We start from the raw sequence: 12,955 nt of genomic DNA, 5'->3' as shown, positions 1-12,955 counted from the left end.
TTATATAAAATAAATTTATAAATTACTATTTAAGTGTGTTATTTTACATTCTCCACGGGACATGGCATCCTATAAAGACCCAGGTTGAAAAGAGGTTACCCAAGAATGGATAAACTTTACAACAAATAACATAAACCAAATCGTCCAACTTGTTGACAAACAGTTTCTTGAATCTTTTGTTACAACACAAGAGTCTCCTAATCTCATTAACATCACTCGTTGAAAAGTGGATAGGAATTCCTACAAAAGTGTGGTTTGCCATTACTGGTATATTCTTCTGCCAAGAATAAAAAAGAGCCTCATAATGGTAGTAATGGTTCCAATTAGAAGTCTCAACAGACTTGTGTATAGTGAACTCGTAAGGAATATTGTAGTCTGCATACATATATTCCTTTCGGAACTCTGGCATTTGAACCACTAGATTCATGTCCTCAATGAATCTGGGATTTCTTTCAAATCTAGAGCCACGCTTATTAACAGCAGTCCTTAACTTTTTAAGGAACGACTTTCTATTCTTTACCAAATAATTTTGCTGGTTCATATAATTTGTAAGCTTGACATTTTTAGAATCTTCTCTTCTACCAAGATTATGGTTACGAGACTTTTCCTGAATAGAAACCCTCATTCTGTGAACAGCAGAATGAATTATATCAGAGTGTTTGTTGAATGAGAATTTTTCAAGACTTGCCACTGATAAATCAGACATGGGAGTTCTAGAAACTCCAGAACTTGAAGGAGTATTTATAGGGTTAAATCTGGAACAGATTTGAAATTCAGGAACTTCAACATGAGTAACATCATAGAAACTTTTGTGTATCTTTGGTTGTTTCAGGTTTTTAACATTTTTAGGCTTGGATTTTTTCTTTAAACTGATTTCAAATCCATTTTTGACCAAATTTACTTTTTTCTCCAAATTTAACCTGGTTCCCCTATATCTAATTAGGCTTTGATGTTTTGGGTCCTCAACAGTCCTTTTCTCCAACGGCTTTGTTCTCTTTTCACGCCTGCTATGTCTTCTTTTTCGACCTCGAGAAGTAGTTTTTTTACGCCTTTCTGGTTCTGTATTTACTTCAGGATTTTCATTATCAGCATTTTGTTCCGCCTCAACAGGTGGCTGTTCAGGATTAACTCCAGATTCTAAATCCCTAGCTGATTTCTGTGATTTTTCAGAAACCTTTTCACTTTGTTCATTGACTTGTTGGTTAACTGATTGGGGTTTAGGGGATACATCTGTAGATTCTGTTGAATAATATGAATCAAATTGAGGTTGTTTAGTTGATTTTTTCATATTATTTACCACTTCCTGGACATTTCTAGTCTTACTTAACTTCTTCAACTTCTTTCTGTTACTCCAACCCAAAAGGTGAATAGGCATTCCTGGATCGAATTGAGGGTCGAGTGACTCTCTATATTCCATTAAATCTAGAAAATTCCCGAGCTTTTCTTTCATTTCATCTTCTTTCGAAATTGAGCACTTTAAACCTCTATGGGCCCTCATGACTTCAATCATGTCACAAATATCATTAGATATATCATTAGATGTCTCAATGCTAAATAATTATTAATGAAAATATTAGAATATTATTACCATTTGTTCATGGTTGGAGGGGGAGTGATTTGTATGTACTGCGATAATTCGTCTTGTAATGGAACTTTGAGAAATGGTTTCCACTGAAGTGGATCTTCCAAATCGTATAAAATGCAAGAGGGGTGATGGTTTTGTATATTTCCCCAAAGTTGTTTGTTATTGAATACAGTTTCAATGGAAGAATAAGGCAAGTGAACCAAAGTCTCAAAGGGTATAATTAGATCCTAAAACAAAATATATTCTGTTAAACAATTTCAAGAAATAACAAGGGGTAAAATTACCTGTTTCGGATTTAATTGTTTCACAGTTTTTGCAAATTGCTGTTTTCTTTGGGGATTATCAAGGAGTGTTTTACTCAAGTTATCTCTTAAGGAGGAGGTATCAAAGTTAACTTCGTCGTGTTTGTGGAGCAAGGCATCCAAGTCCACCTTTTGATCAGGGACATAATCATTTCCGTACATTTCATACTTTGTAAGTCCATGAACATTTTTATTTGGAACTTGTAATTGCTGTAGGTTTGAGGAGGGTTCGAATGTAATATTTTTATAGTTATCTAAAATGGGTCCCGAGGTAACATTTAAATCTTCATAACAGTCGGAGTCTTGTTTGGAAACTCTCCACCTCTTAGGAAGGTGCCAAATTTTCTTGTTTCCAGTTTCCCAAAAGGACACAGTTGAATCAGAGTGCCTGGTCATGACCCAACAGTGCTCAACAGTTCCATTTTTTATGGTTCCCTTACAGACGTATGCGTCGAAATTAATTCCAAGCAGACAACTACAGAGTAAAACAGCTCTATCATGAAGGCCTCCCTTCCTGGTTGTAAGAAACCTTGAGGGGGTTTGCCAATTATCAATTTTTCTCAATTCTCCAACTGTGTCAATCGAATCTTCCTTAAGTGCAAAGTTTGAAATCCAATGCATCAATGTTCCTGGTCTTGATAATTGAGAGGGGATTTGTATAGGAGTAACAAAACATGAAAGAATAATCACTTCAGTTGGCGAGATTTCCATTTTAAGAGCATTGTTTGTAGTAGTTGTTAAAAAACGTCTCTGGGGAAAGTTGGATAAGGTTTGATCCTTGTACATCTTCTGCCAAGTTTCAAATTCCTTATCCCAACGTCTAGCCAAATCCCTGTAAGTATCAGATTTAACTTGTCTCTTCTGATCGTTTGGAACTGTTAAACCTTGGGGCATGGGAGGGAGTATATACATTTCAAAGGTAATTGTGGGCTTGGATCCTCTATGTGGTACTGTATATCCAGTTAGAGTCAGTGTATCCCTATAAACTGGAGTAAGATGTTCCACGTTAACATCGTTAGAAAACCCAGAATATAAAACAGGTTCACCCACTTCATGACCGTCTTCATCATCCAAACCCTGTTTCGATCCTTCATTGTAAATACCATCAACCAAACTTCTCCTAGTTTCTATTCCATTTAGGAATAACTTAGATAAAGGAACCTCGACCCCTCCCAAAAACTCAGTTGAAGTATCATCCCCATCCCAGACTTCCATGACAACAGGTCCTTTGGATAACAAATCCACTGGAAGACAGTTCATGATAAGGAATATATTCTTAGTTTCCTCTTCGTCAACTAAATGGATTGGGAAGTACATATTGTGGTTGTAAACGGGACTAGTTGTGCATTCCAAAGTAGGAGTACAGTTGACTATTCCGTCCCATCTGACCTTCACCATGGGGTCTGACGAGTTTGTATCTGTATTAGTTGAGGGTAAACTTTCACATCTAACCAACCTTATAACTAAATATCTGTAACTCTTATCAAGGTGTGTAAGTAGTGATGATCCTGATATAGGTTGTGCTGGCCTTTTTTTGTTCTCATAAAAATGTTTCAGGCCTGCACTGCTCATATAACACACTATATTTCCTTGGATTGTTCCACTCTGCATTTGGTCAGCCCCTTTGGCAAGCTTCTTTACAGCTCCTCTCACTAATGGATAATCCCTTACTGATCTAAGTGACATAACGCATGTCCCAAGTAATGTTGTGGTCCTTCTCCAGAATTTCTTGTTAGTGATGCAATAAACTTTTACTTGAAAATAAGAAATTTTCATGTGGCGGATAGTTCCTCTGTAATTAAACACTCCAGCTGATGGCCAGTAGTCATCGTTAGAAACACCAGCCCACTTACTATCCCACCCCTTTCCAATCTCCCTAATCACTGAGACTTTTATATTCTTGGGCGAATTTTTTAAATGATCTGGAAGATGAGGGGACGGAGTAAAGGACCAGTTCTCAAATACAAACATGAAATCAAAAATTTCCTCCAGAAGCATTACTACATTAAGTTTATGAAGGGGTATTTTTCTCTCGCTATCCTCTGTGATAACGGTATTCCCCTCACTTTCCTTTGTAACATCAGGAACAGGCATATCCAAAGCGAGTGTTAGGTTTGATTTGTTTTCTATTACATCCTGAAATGTTAAGAACCTAGTAGCATGGAGTGTGTTTAAACTCAGTCTATGTTTTTTCCACAAGTCGATTTTCACAAAGTAGTCCTTTAAATCGCCATATGAGATCTCCATTTTCAATTTATTGCATATAAAAACTAAAAAAGTTTTAAAAATCATAGCTTACTTGGATTTCCCAGTGTCAATCTTTCTCCTGGTCCTAATGTATAAAGGGGTGTATAAATTTTTTTACTATATCTAGATTGTGCATTGGGGTTGATACGTCCAATTTCAATATAGTAAAAGTAATTTTGAGGCACAGACTCTAAATTATGCGCTGATGTAATATAAAACACTCCATTCCAATGTCTGGGAAGACACTCGAAGTTATAAAGGGTTTGATTTACTTCTTGGCCATAGTGTCTAACATATTGAAGAAGGAACAATTCTTCTTTGTAGTCATTATCTGACAATGATTCCTTGCTTGTTGAATGTTCACTTTCAAATTCCGATTCTTCCTCTTCCGTATTTTCATTTGAATCGATTTCTCTAGGTCTTCCATCCTATAAATGATTAGTTGTGTTTGATTTAATACCTCAGAATCCGAGTGTTTTCTTAGTCTTCTTTTTGTATAATCGTTGTCGAATAGGTCCACTGCTCTGTTTTCTCTTTCTTCATCTGGTGTTTCTTGACTTTCAACGTAGGAACTTTCTTGGCTTTCTTCATAATACAGATTTTCTGAAGAGCTTTCCTGAAGTTCCCAAACTTCAACCTTTCCCATGTCAAACTGTTTTTATATCATACACATTTACTAGATAATTTACATTATAGACCAATTTAAAGAAATAAGCTTGATTTAGAAAAAATTTCAAGCAAATTCTACAAATATTGTACAAAAATCTACATTTAACGATGAGGCACGAGCCTTCATCAAAATTTTAAATATACTGCAAACATTCTATATTATACAAGTCTAACATAAACAAAAATTAATTAACTATGAATTTATAACGGGCGGTCACATTATGGTCACAATTTAAGAATATTCATTGTGATGTGTAAGACTAAACTGTAGACTATAAAATAACAAGTACATTCACTCTTAATTACACTTTATTTTTTGTTATGTGCTGAACCAATTGCTTCTTTAATATTTTTATATCCTAATATAGAAATTATGTAAACCTTCTTTGCACTAACCCTTTTTGTTTAACAAGTTTGCTAAATCTTTCTTTATTAAGCTAGGAAGCTTAGGTCCATGATATACCTAAATGATCGATTTTGTTTTCAGATATTTGACTACCAGTCCTGTAAAAAGTTGACAAACAGAAGCTCCTGCTTCGATCATTTCCAGAGCATCTTGAGCTGTAGAGATTCCTCCACACTAAACATGATCGTGATTTGGATTTGAATCATACTGCTATTATTGGTATCTTTCCATTAGTTAGTTTATACATCTCGAATACAATCCTCTTTGAATGTTCTTTCAAGGGGTTTCCACTAAGGCCTCCTCTTGGATTTCCAGCCTTTTCCAATTCCTCTTTTAGATTCTCTGGACGCATAACCTATTTAAATTTAAAATAGAGTTTGTAAAATACAGTTGTGTTAGTTAGAATCAGGCCATCCAAATTATGTTCCAGTGCCTGAAAATTCCGTTTAATGATACTTTCATACTATTTCAGCTATCTCCTTAAGTTCTTGATCCGTTACATCCGGCTGTAATCATTTAAGACATTCCATTTAACATACCGATATTTTAAAAAACAACAAAGGCTTGGTTTTTGTGGTATTAATGTACGATAAGTTTTCTGCGGATACTCTTTTATCCAAATCTTCCAAAGATTTTTTTGAAGTTTTTATCAGTTTTATCAACGGTTCTCTCTTCTGGTTATCTCTCAGATTAGGTGTGTTTGGTGAGCTAACATTTATGCATAAATAATCCGAGTACAGTCCTATTTTTTGAATGCAATATGATACATCACTTAAGATTTCTCCTTTAAGATTTTTCCCTATACTAATTCCTATAATTGAATCTTTTGTCAATGGATCATTCTTTTGCCTAGCTCTAGTGGCTTTCATGTTCTCCACCGCAGTGTCAATTCCCAGGCTAAATTACAGGGTTTAACTTTGGTTTTAGTATACCTGTTAAAGCCAAGACAGTTTATCAAAGCTTTATTGTTTGGTAATCTAAATAATCTTGGTTTAGGGTTTCCTGGTTGCGGTTTCGGTAATACAGTTCCTAGTTCAATAAATCCAAAGCCCAGTCTTAAAATTTCTAGCGCCACTTCACAGTTTTTATCATATCCAGCCGCCATTCCTTAAAAAATCGTAACAAAATCATTGTTTCATACCTATTGGATTGAATATTTTGATGTGTTTAATATTATTATAAAGAATCGGCGGATCAATAGAATAATCTACGGGTGTTAAGCCTAATTTAGCTAAAAAGATGCTGAGTTTGTGAGAATCCTCTGGGTCTACCCATTTTCTTAATCCATAAAGGATTCCATCATAAATTGGACAGTTTGGATTCCTCATACAGGCGTATGCTCCAACTCCCATACCTACAGCAAGCACTCCTTTAAATAACACCTTCTAAAGAATAAAATTATTTTTAATTTTATCTCACGTTTAATTTGCGATTTTGGTTGATTTGCGAGTAGATTTTCTCATCTACCGAGGATCCGTGCAGGAACCTCCTGAAATTTCTTAAAAACATCATATATTACACATACAAAAACACAACATATTATAAAATGTTACAAATATCCGCAGGCTTCAAGGCTTTCGAGGAATGTAGTGCTTGATATGTACGATGTTCCTAATAAGTTGTCAGGGTGTTTAAACTTACCAAGTTCCAAAGTCTTCTGAATTGCGATTTCCAGTGCCAGGAGTAAATGTTTGATTCCGATTTCAGGCACTTTCCCTGAATTTGCAACCTAAACATGTTTTATACCACCAGATTATCAGCTTTATAAAATTCTTACAAGGTATATTTCGTCGTGGCTGAAAGTGAGATCTGGCAACTTAACTCCGCTCAGAGCTTGAAAAATCTCACTCGGTCCTGTAACCAGTGGAACTTGGGTTGACACAGTAAATGATTCCTTTACGTTAGCCATCTATTAAATGGATTAATTAATTGTAAAAACAGTACTTCCATAAACTCCTCTTCTGAGGTGGTTCCTATCACGAAAATTCTTCTTTGATGTGCTGGAGCCTTTTTGATTAGAATTAGAAGACACTGGAGTATATTGTTACTAAATCTAGGGCCAATAGGTGAGTAGTCTATTAATCTTTCAATATTGTCTAGTATGATGAGTGACTGTGGTGTTTTATGTGCATCATCAAATGCTTTATGTATAGCGTTAACCTTGGCCAATTCCTAAATCATTGTTAAAAGTCATCGTTTATCAATTTTTTAGTGAATAAAAACTTACTGATAATCCAATATATGATTCCGGTGATATAACTTTAACGAATGGAAAGCTTGCAATTGACGCTACATGCGCTGCCAGAGCTGATTTTCCAGATCCAACTGGTCCGTGTAAAAGAACTGAGAGTACTGGAGTTTTATCTGATTTTGACACTTGATTTGCCAGGGTTATACAGGTTTCAAGTACCTGGTGGAATTTATTTCCAAAGGGTATGATTCCGTGTCTTGAGAATGTGTTTAAATTTAGCGAATCTACTCCATATGCTGGCTTAACTTCCAATAGTGCTGAATTGAAATCGTTTTGATTAACGATGATTTGTTCAATGTTTTTTGGTTTACTCAAGTCACTACCATCAACGTGTCTTTGTATTGCGTAGCTTACAGCACATTTGACCAAACCCTGAGAACATTATGAAACACCATAAAATAAAGTTCTAATATCTTACCTCAAGTTCTGCTCCGGAATAGTTTTTAGTTTGTTTTACCACATAATCTAGATCCACATCATTTGAAAGCCTTTTAGATTCCCTCATTACTCTCGTATGTATTTTAAGGATTTGCTGTCTTCCATTCTCGTCTGGTAATCCTACTTCTATATGTACTTCAAATCTTCCTGGTCTCAATAAGGCTTCATCTATCATATCCAATCTGTTCGTCATTCCAATCAACTAAATACCTCTTATATATTTTTATTTTACCAGAATATTGTTCAATGAGTCGACTCCGTCTATTTTCGAGAGCAGTTGGTTTACTATACTATCTCTTGCTGCCTACAGTCATTTTCAAGACTCGAAACTTACAGTTCCTGAAGTATCTGATCCTCTTCTCTGGCAGATAGAGTCGATTTCATCAAATATAATTATATGGAGTCCTGATCGATCTCCCATTCTTGAATATTCATTCTCTGCATCCAAAAACAAGTTCCTAACGTTTTCTTCTGACTGGCCAAAGAAACGGCTCATAATCTCAGGCCCATTCACAGTCTAACATTTTCATCATTTAAATTAATTATTTAAGTTACCTTGAGTTTGGTACAATTTAGTGCCTTTGAAATTTGCCTTGCGATTAATGTTTTGCCTGTTCCTGGCGGTCCATAGAGTAAAAGTCCTATTTACAATTGACTTAAAAATTCCCTTACCTTTAACATGGGAAATTCCAAGTTCTTTAAGAAGTTCCGGTGGATATATTCTTGAGGCAAATGCTCTTCTGAAGATATCCGCAAATTCGTTATCTAGACCTCCAATTCCTAGTTCTTCAAATTTGAAATTCGGCTTAAATATGCTTTTGCTCTTTGGTATTTCCAGTTCTGTTCCTTCGATTGTTTTATAACCAAACTCCAATTCTGTATCAGAGCACAGTCTTGCTTTGATTGCCAGGTTAAATGAGTGTTCATCGCCCGAATCCAAATACAGGTTACACACTCTAAAATATTTGATTCGCTAGTTTGTTACTTGAGCTTAAGTTGATTCCTATCCAGCAACAGTGGTAGGGACTGGTCGTAATGTAGTACGTGTTCATTAAAATTCTTCTTAACAAGCGACGCTAACTTATCAAATTCAAAAAGAGGGATTTCTGAGTTGAAAAATCATCAATTTATTCAAAATACCTTTATTTTGTTGTCTAAAATATGAAACATTGAACTTTATGCGATGTGCAGCCGGGTATTTGGGTGAAATATCAAAATTTCTCGAGCTTCCTGACTGATTAGACTCGGAAGATACTGTTACACCTTGGCCTACTGATACTTTGATTAGTTCTCGTGCGCAGCTGTTCATGAAAATATCTTTATCGGTCGCCAGTTCGTGGAATCTGGTAAAAATTAACAAAATGGGTTTAAAAATTACTTCGCACAAAATACGACTCCTTCTATCGTTGCATATGCCATAATGGACTCTGCTCTGAGATTTTCATAGAGTTCTCTGTTGACGTATACCTATGTGTTGAAAAAATGAAGAATTTGAACATACGCAATTTGTATATGTGAGTGACTCATCTGGGAGTTTTTTTACTGTTCTATATACTGGTTTCATCTTAACTAAAATGAATAAAAATAAAAAAATTATTGCACAGTAGGGGGTGTCGAATTGAGTCAGCCCTTTCTGTTTTGCACGAATGCTGTGAATGCTGGGATCAAGGATCCCATAGATTTGACGTGGAGCAATTTTTTAATAGCTGATGCTGCTTTATAAGCTTCCATATATTCTAGTTCAGATACATGATCTGGCTTTGTGAGTTTTTGTGACGATGTTAACTCGAGGTATGTAGAATCAGGACTAGATTCTACCTTTTTCCGTGATTTATTTAACTGTTCGGATATGTTTTTGAGTGAGGACTCGAAACTTTTTATACATTCTTCGAGTTGGTCCACTCTTGCTGAGATGTGTGAATCTTGACTCATTCCAGATTGTGATTTTCTAAAAAATTTTTTGATGAGAATTTATATTCTATTTACTTATTTGTATTTAATAGCTAATAAAAATAAATCTATCAATAATTTTTAGTGTGTAAGTTACTTGAAATTTGAGATATCTGAATTATAATCGTGTGCATATTCAGGCTGATTACTTTCTGAATCTGCTGTTTGGGGTTTGAGGTATGGAGAATTTATTCTATACAAAGGGTCAGAAAAGCTCGATCTGACTGTTTTAGATGCATCCGGTTGATATTTATAACTTGCTTCGTGGAGTTCCCTCCCTCTTCTTTCATCTAGATTTTTGTAACAGAGGAGATTAAAATTATTTCTGGTTCGAAATGAGGTGGTTGAATCAGGCGTTTGTTTCTCTTCAATGAATTGTGACATGTTTTTCATTTTCGGGGAAGCTTTCATCTTCCTTTGTGGAGCATTTAAAGTATTACTCTTTTGCTTTGATAATGGACCAATATTTTCTCCTGGATTTTTACATTCTAGATAATTGCTGTTTTCGGGGTAGAAACTTTTAGCTTTATGGCTCATGTTGTTGTCCACTTCCTCCAAATCACTTTCACTAAGCATTGAGCCTGCCAGATTATTGGACATATTGAGATCTTTGTAATTAGCTCTAAAAAAATCATCCCTGGATGAGTTGAAATTGGCGAAACAGTTTCCAAGTGTGTATGTTTGATCAAAATTTTTATCATCTAGATCATTTCCTTCAAACGTTTGTGAGCATAAGAGTTCCGATTTATCATCTTGGTTGGTCAACTGTTCCGAGAAGTTATCTTGTTGTTCCTTATCATACATTTCTCCCACGGCGAAGTCATCTCTTACAGCTACATTATTATTCAAACTATTGAATTGTTCTTCATCTGGGTAGAATAAACTATCTGTTTGGTCTCTATTTGAAAACAAATCAACTCCATCAAAATTGTATTCAAATTGGCTCCCCTTGTTGAATTGAAAATTAAACGATTCACTATCAAATTCATCAGTTTTATTCTCATATGAAATCTCCTCATACACATTCTGGCTCATATGATCAGTTACATATGGGTTTTCTTGTGTGTTTGCGTATGCTGTTGAATTTTGAAAATTATCTTCCCTTTTAAACTCAAAGTTATTGCTTTCAACTGTTTTATCTTTAGAATATTCTCGATTCTCCACGTTTGAGAAATCTTTTTCAAATGGTTTTAGACCATGGGTATCATTTTCATTATTTTCTTTAAAATCATTTTTTCCATATCGGTTCATATCCGAAGTTCCCTGGTTATTTTGGTCATTTGTGAGTCTTTGGAGATAATCACGGGAATAAAGTTGACTTTGCTCCTGATACGTTAGTGTTGTGTCATTTTTATCAAAAGTGTACTCTCGGTTTACTGAGTCTGTTAGACATGTTTCTTCACCCTTAATTTTTTCTGACAGGCACTTGTCAAATGCTTCTATAACTGCCTTTTCCACTACTGCCTTGATTGCTTCAGAGTCGATGCATTCGTAATCTTTGGAATTATCATCTTTGTTATTGTATTTGTACTCTCTTTCTCTATGGTCTTTACTTTCTTTTGTCTCATGGTCACTTGTTTTCTTGGCGCTATCTTCTATGTAATTCCTTTCTCTCTCTTGGTTGTCCAGTGGATAACCGTACTTGTCCAGATAATACTTATGATCGTTCTGGATTTGTGAACAGTTCGGTCCGTAATCGCTTACGCTGTAGTTAACGTTTGTTCTATAGTCTGTTGTGGACATGTTGTGGTTTAGTCTATGGTAGTTATTGGAATACATTGAAAGGTTGTGTGTTGGTCTTTCCAGATAATTTTCATGAACTCCATGAAAGTTTCCATGTCTGTTACAGTAACTATAGTTTGTTCTATAGTGGTTTTCTGGTCTTGCGTAACCATAGTCTTGATATCTGTTTACATAACTCGATGAGTACTTGTTGATATAAGTTGGACAATAATCTGGGTATCTATTGATTAGAGGGTTATATGTTGTGTAACCGACTCTTCCGTAGTTGAAATTGATAAAGTTGGGGTTAAATGATGACAAATGAGCATGGATATAGTCCATGTTATGAAAAGGCGATTCTTGTGGAGGTTTGTAGTTTTGGTAATACTGGACATCTGAGCCCAGGTTTGTTGCATACCTCAGGATGAACTCTCTTGCAAAATTATTACTTGTGTTTGGGTTGTTTGATTTACTAGTTTTGAAATTTAACGTTTTTAAATCCGATGATTTATGTGACGATTTATTGCTCCTTTGGATGGAGCGTTCTGAATAGTATGGTGCCGGACCATCGGGATCCGTTTCGCTTTCGACGCTTCTTGCATCCGTATAGTCAGAATTTTCGCTAGCACAGGAACCTTCTGCGTTGTTCGTTTGGTATTTGGAGCCTGCTAGGTATCGAAGTGTTGCTACTGGGACGGATCTTCGATCTCTTGGTGTCTCTAGCTCTCCTATTTCCAAAGGACCTGATTCCCTATTGTACACATCTAAATGAATTAAATTATTACAGTTGAAAAATGATGATTTTGGATAGTTATTGTAATTTATGTAATGTGGGTGAATATTTGAATAATGGTAGATCTGTGTAAGTCTAGATTTAGATAAAAGTGTGGTAAATAGTCATAATTATTTGTTTTCTTTGTAAAAATAACTAGATTATACCTGAGCTATATTTTGTTGATTTATAATGCTTCCGTCTAGGTGTTTTCATGATGAGAATCACGTTGATGGTATTCTGTTCGGTTACAGAATATACACTACATAGAGGAGGCAAAAAAGCGTCATTGCATGAATAAATGTAAATTTGGAGTGTGGTTTTATGACTTGGTGTTACACACTATTAGAACGACATCCAGCTCTCCCCATCTGAATTTGTCTGATAAATTGTTTATTTCTCCTCTATATTATTTTTTATATAGTTTTTCTTTATTTTTATTTTATTTTGTTTCCCTCTTCTTGTTTTTATTTTATTATTATTTCCTACCTTCACCAACTCACCACTTTACTTCTTCTGACCTTAATTTTCAATACTTTCTCACACATTTAATTAAATAATTGATAATTATCACACCATTAATAATTATATATTATTATGTATATAAATAATA

At 35.1% G+C, this 12,955-nt stretch overlaps 4 protein-coding genes across 4 annotated transcripts, besides 1 other annotated feature; all 4 read right to left on the bottom strand.

Annotated features, from left to right (window-relative positions):
- Window positions 1–43: 43 nt before the first annotated feature.
- On the bottom strand, window positions 44–4,780 carry TA11690 (uncharacterized protein; the record flags this gene model as incomplete). Its single annotated transcript, XM_947456.1, has 6 exons — window positions 44–1,550; window positions 1,589–1,812; window positions 1,870–4,157; window positions 4,187–4,219; window positions 4,253–4,562; window positions 4,595–4,780. 6 exons carry the CDS (start codon window positions 4,778–4,780, stop codon window positions 44–46), a joined length of 4,548 nt encoding a protein of 1,515 aa, XP_952549.1.
- Window positions 71–139: a sequence feature (1 probable transmembrane helix predicted for TA11690 by TMHMM2.0 at aa 1485-1507).
- A 332-nt stretch (window positions 4,781–5,112) lies between the features above and the next one.
- Window positions 5,113–6,561, bottom strand: TA11695 (dihydroorotate dehydrogenase, mitochondrial precursor, putative; the record flags this gene model as incomplete). Its single annotated transcript, XM_947455.1, has 8 exons — window positions 5,113–5,162; window positions 5,200–5,266; window positions 5,303–5,383; window positions 5,418–5,564; window positions 5,598–5,642; window positions 5,749–6,106; window positions 6,142–6,316; window positions 6,351–6,561. The coding sequence occupies 8 exons, from the start codon at window positions 6,559–6,561 to the stop codon at window positions 5,113–5,115; spliced, it is 1,134 nt and encodes a 377-aa protein (XP_952548.1).
- A 197-nt stretch (window positions 6,562–6,758) lies between these two features.
- On the bottom strand, window positions 6,759–9,462 carry TA11700 (N-ethylmaleimide-sensitive factor, putative; the record flags this gene model as incomplete). The annotated part of the gene is made up of 12 exons (XM_947454.1): window positions 6,759–6,938; window positions 6,987–7,118; window positions 7,154–7,381; window positions 7,437–7,832; window positions 7,879–8,100; window positions 8,131–8,202; window positions 8,233–8,415; window positions 8,454–8,539; window positions 8,571–8,852; window positions 9,039–9,241; window positions 9,277–9,365; window positions 9,400–9,462. 12 exons carry the CDS (start codon window positions 9,460–9,462, stop codon window positions 6,759–6,761), a joined length of 2,136 nt encoding a protein of 711 aa, XP_952547.1.
- A 59-nt stretch (window positions 9,463–9,521) lies between these two features.
- TA11710 (Spm2 protein) lies at window positions 9,522–12,558 on the bottom strand (the record flags this gene model as incomplete). The annotated part of the gene is made up of 3 exons (XM_947453.1): window positions 9,522–9,846; window positions 9,946–12,334; window positions 12,510–12,558. 3 exons carry the CDS (start codon window positions 12,556–12,558, stop codon window positions 9,522–9,524), a joined length of 2,763 nt encoding a protein of 920 aa, XP_952546.1.
- Window positions 12,559–12,955: the final 397 nt, after the last annotated feature.

This window comes from Theileria annulata, chromosome 2 (genome assembly GCF_000003225.4).
Source record: "Theileria annulata chromosome 2, complete sequence, *** SEQUENCING IN PROGRESS ***".
Taxonomy (NCBI): domain Eukaryota; phylum Apicomplexa; class Aconoidasida; order Piroplasmida; family Theileriidae; genus Theileria; species Theileria annulata.
The sequence above is the reverse complement of the archived record's forward strand: the minus strand, read 5'-3'. Positions and strand labels throughout refer to the sequence as shown.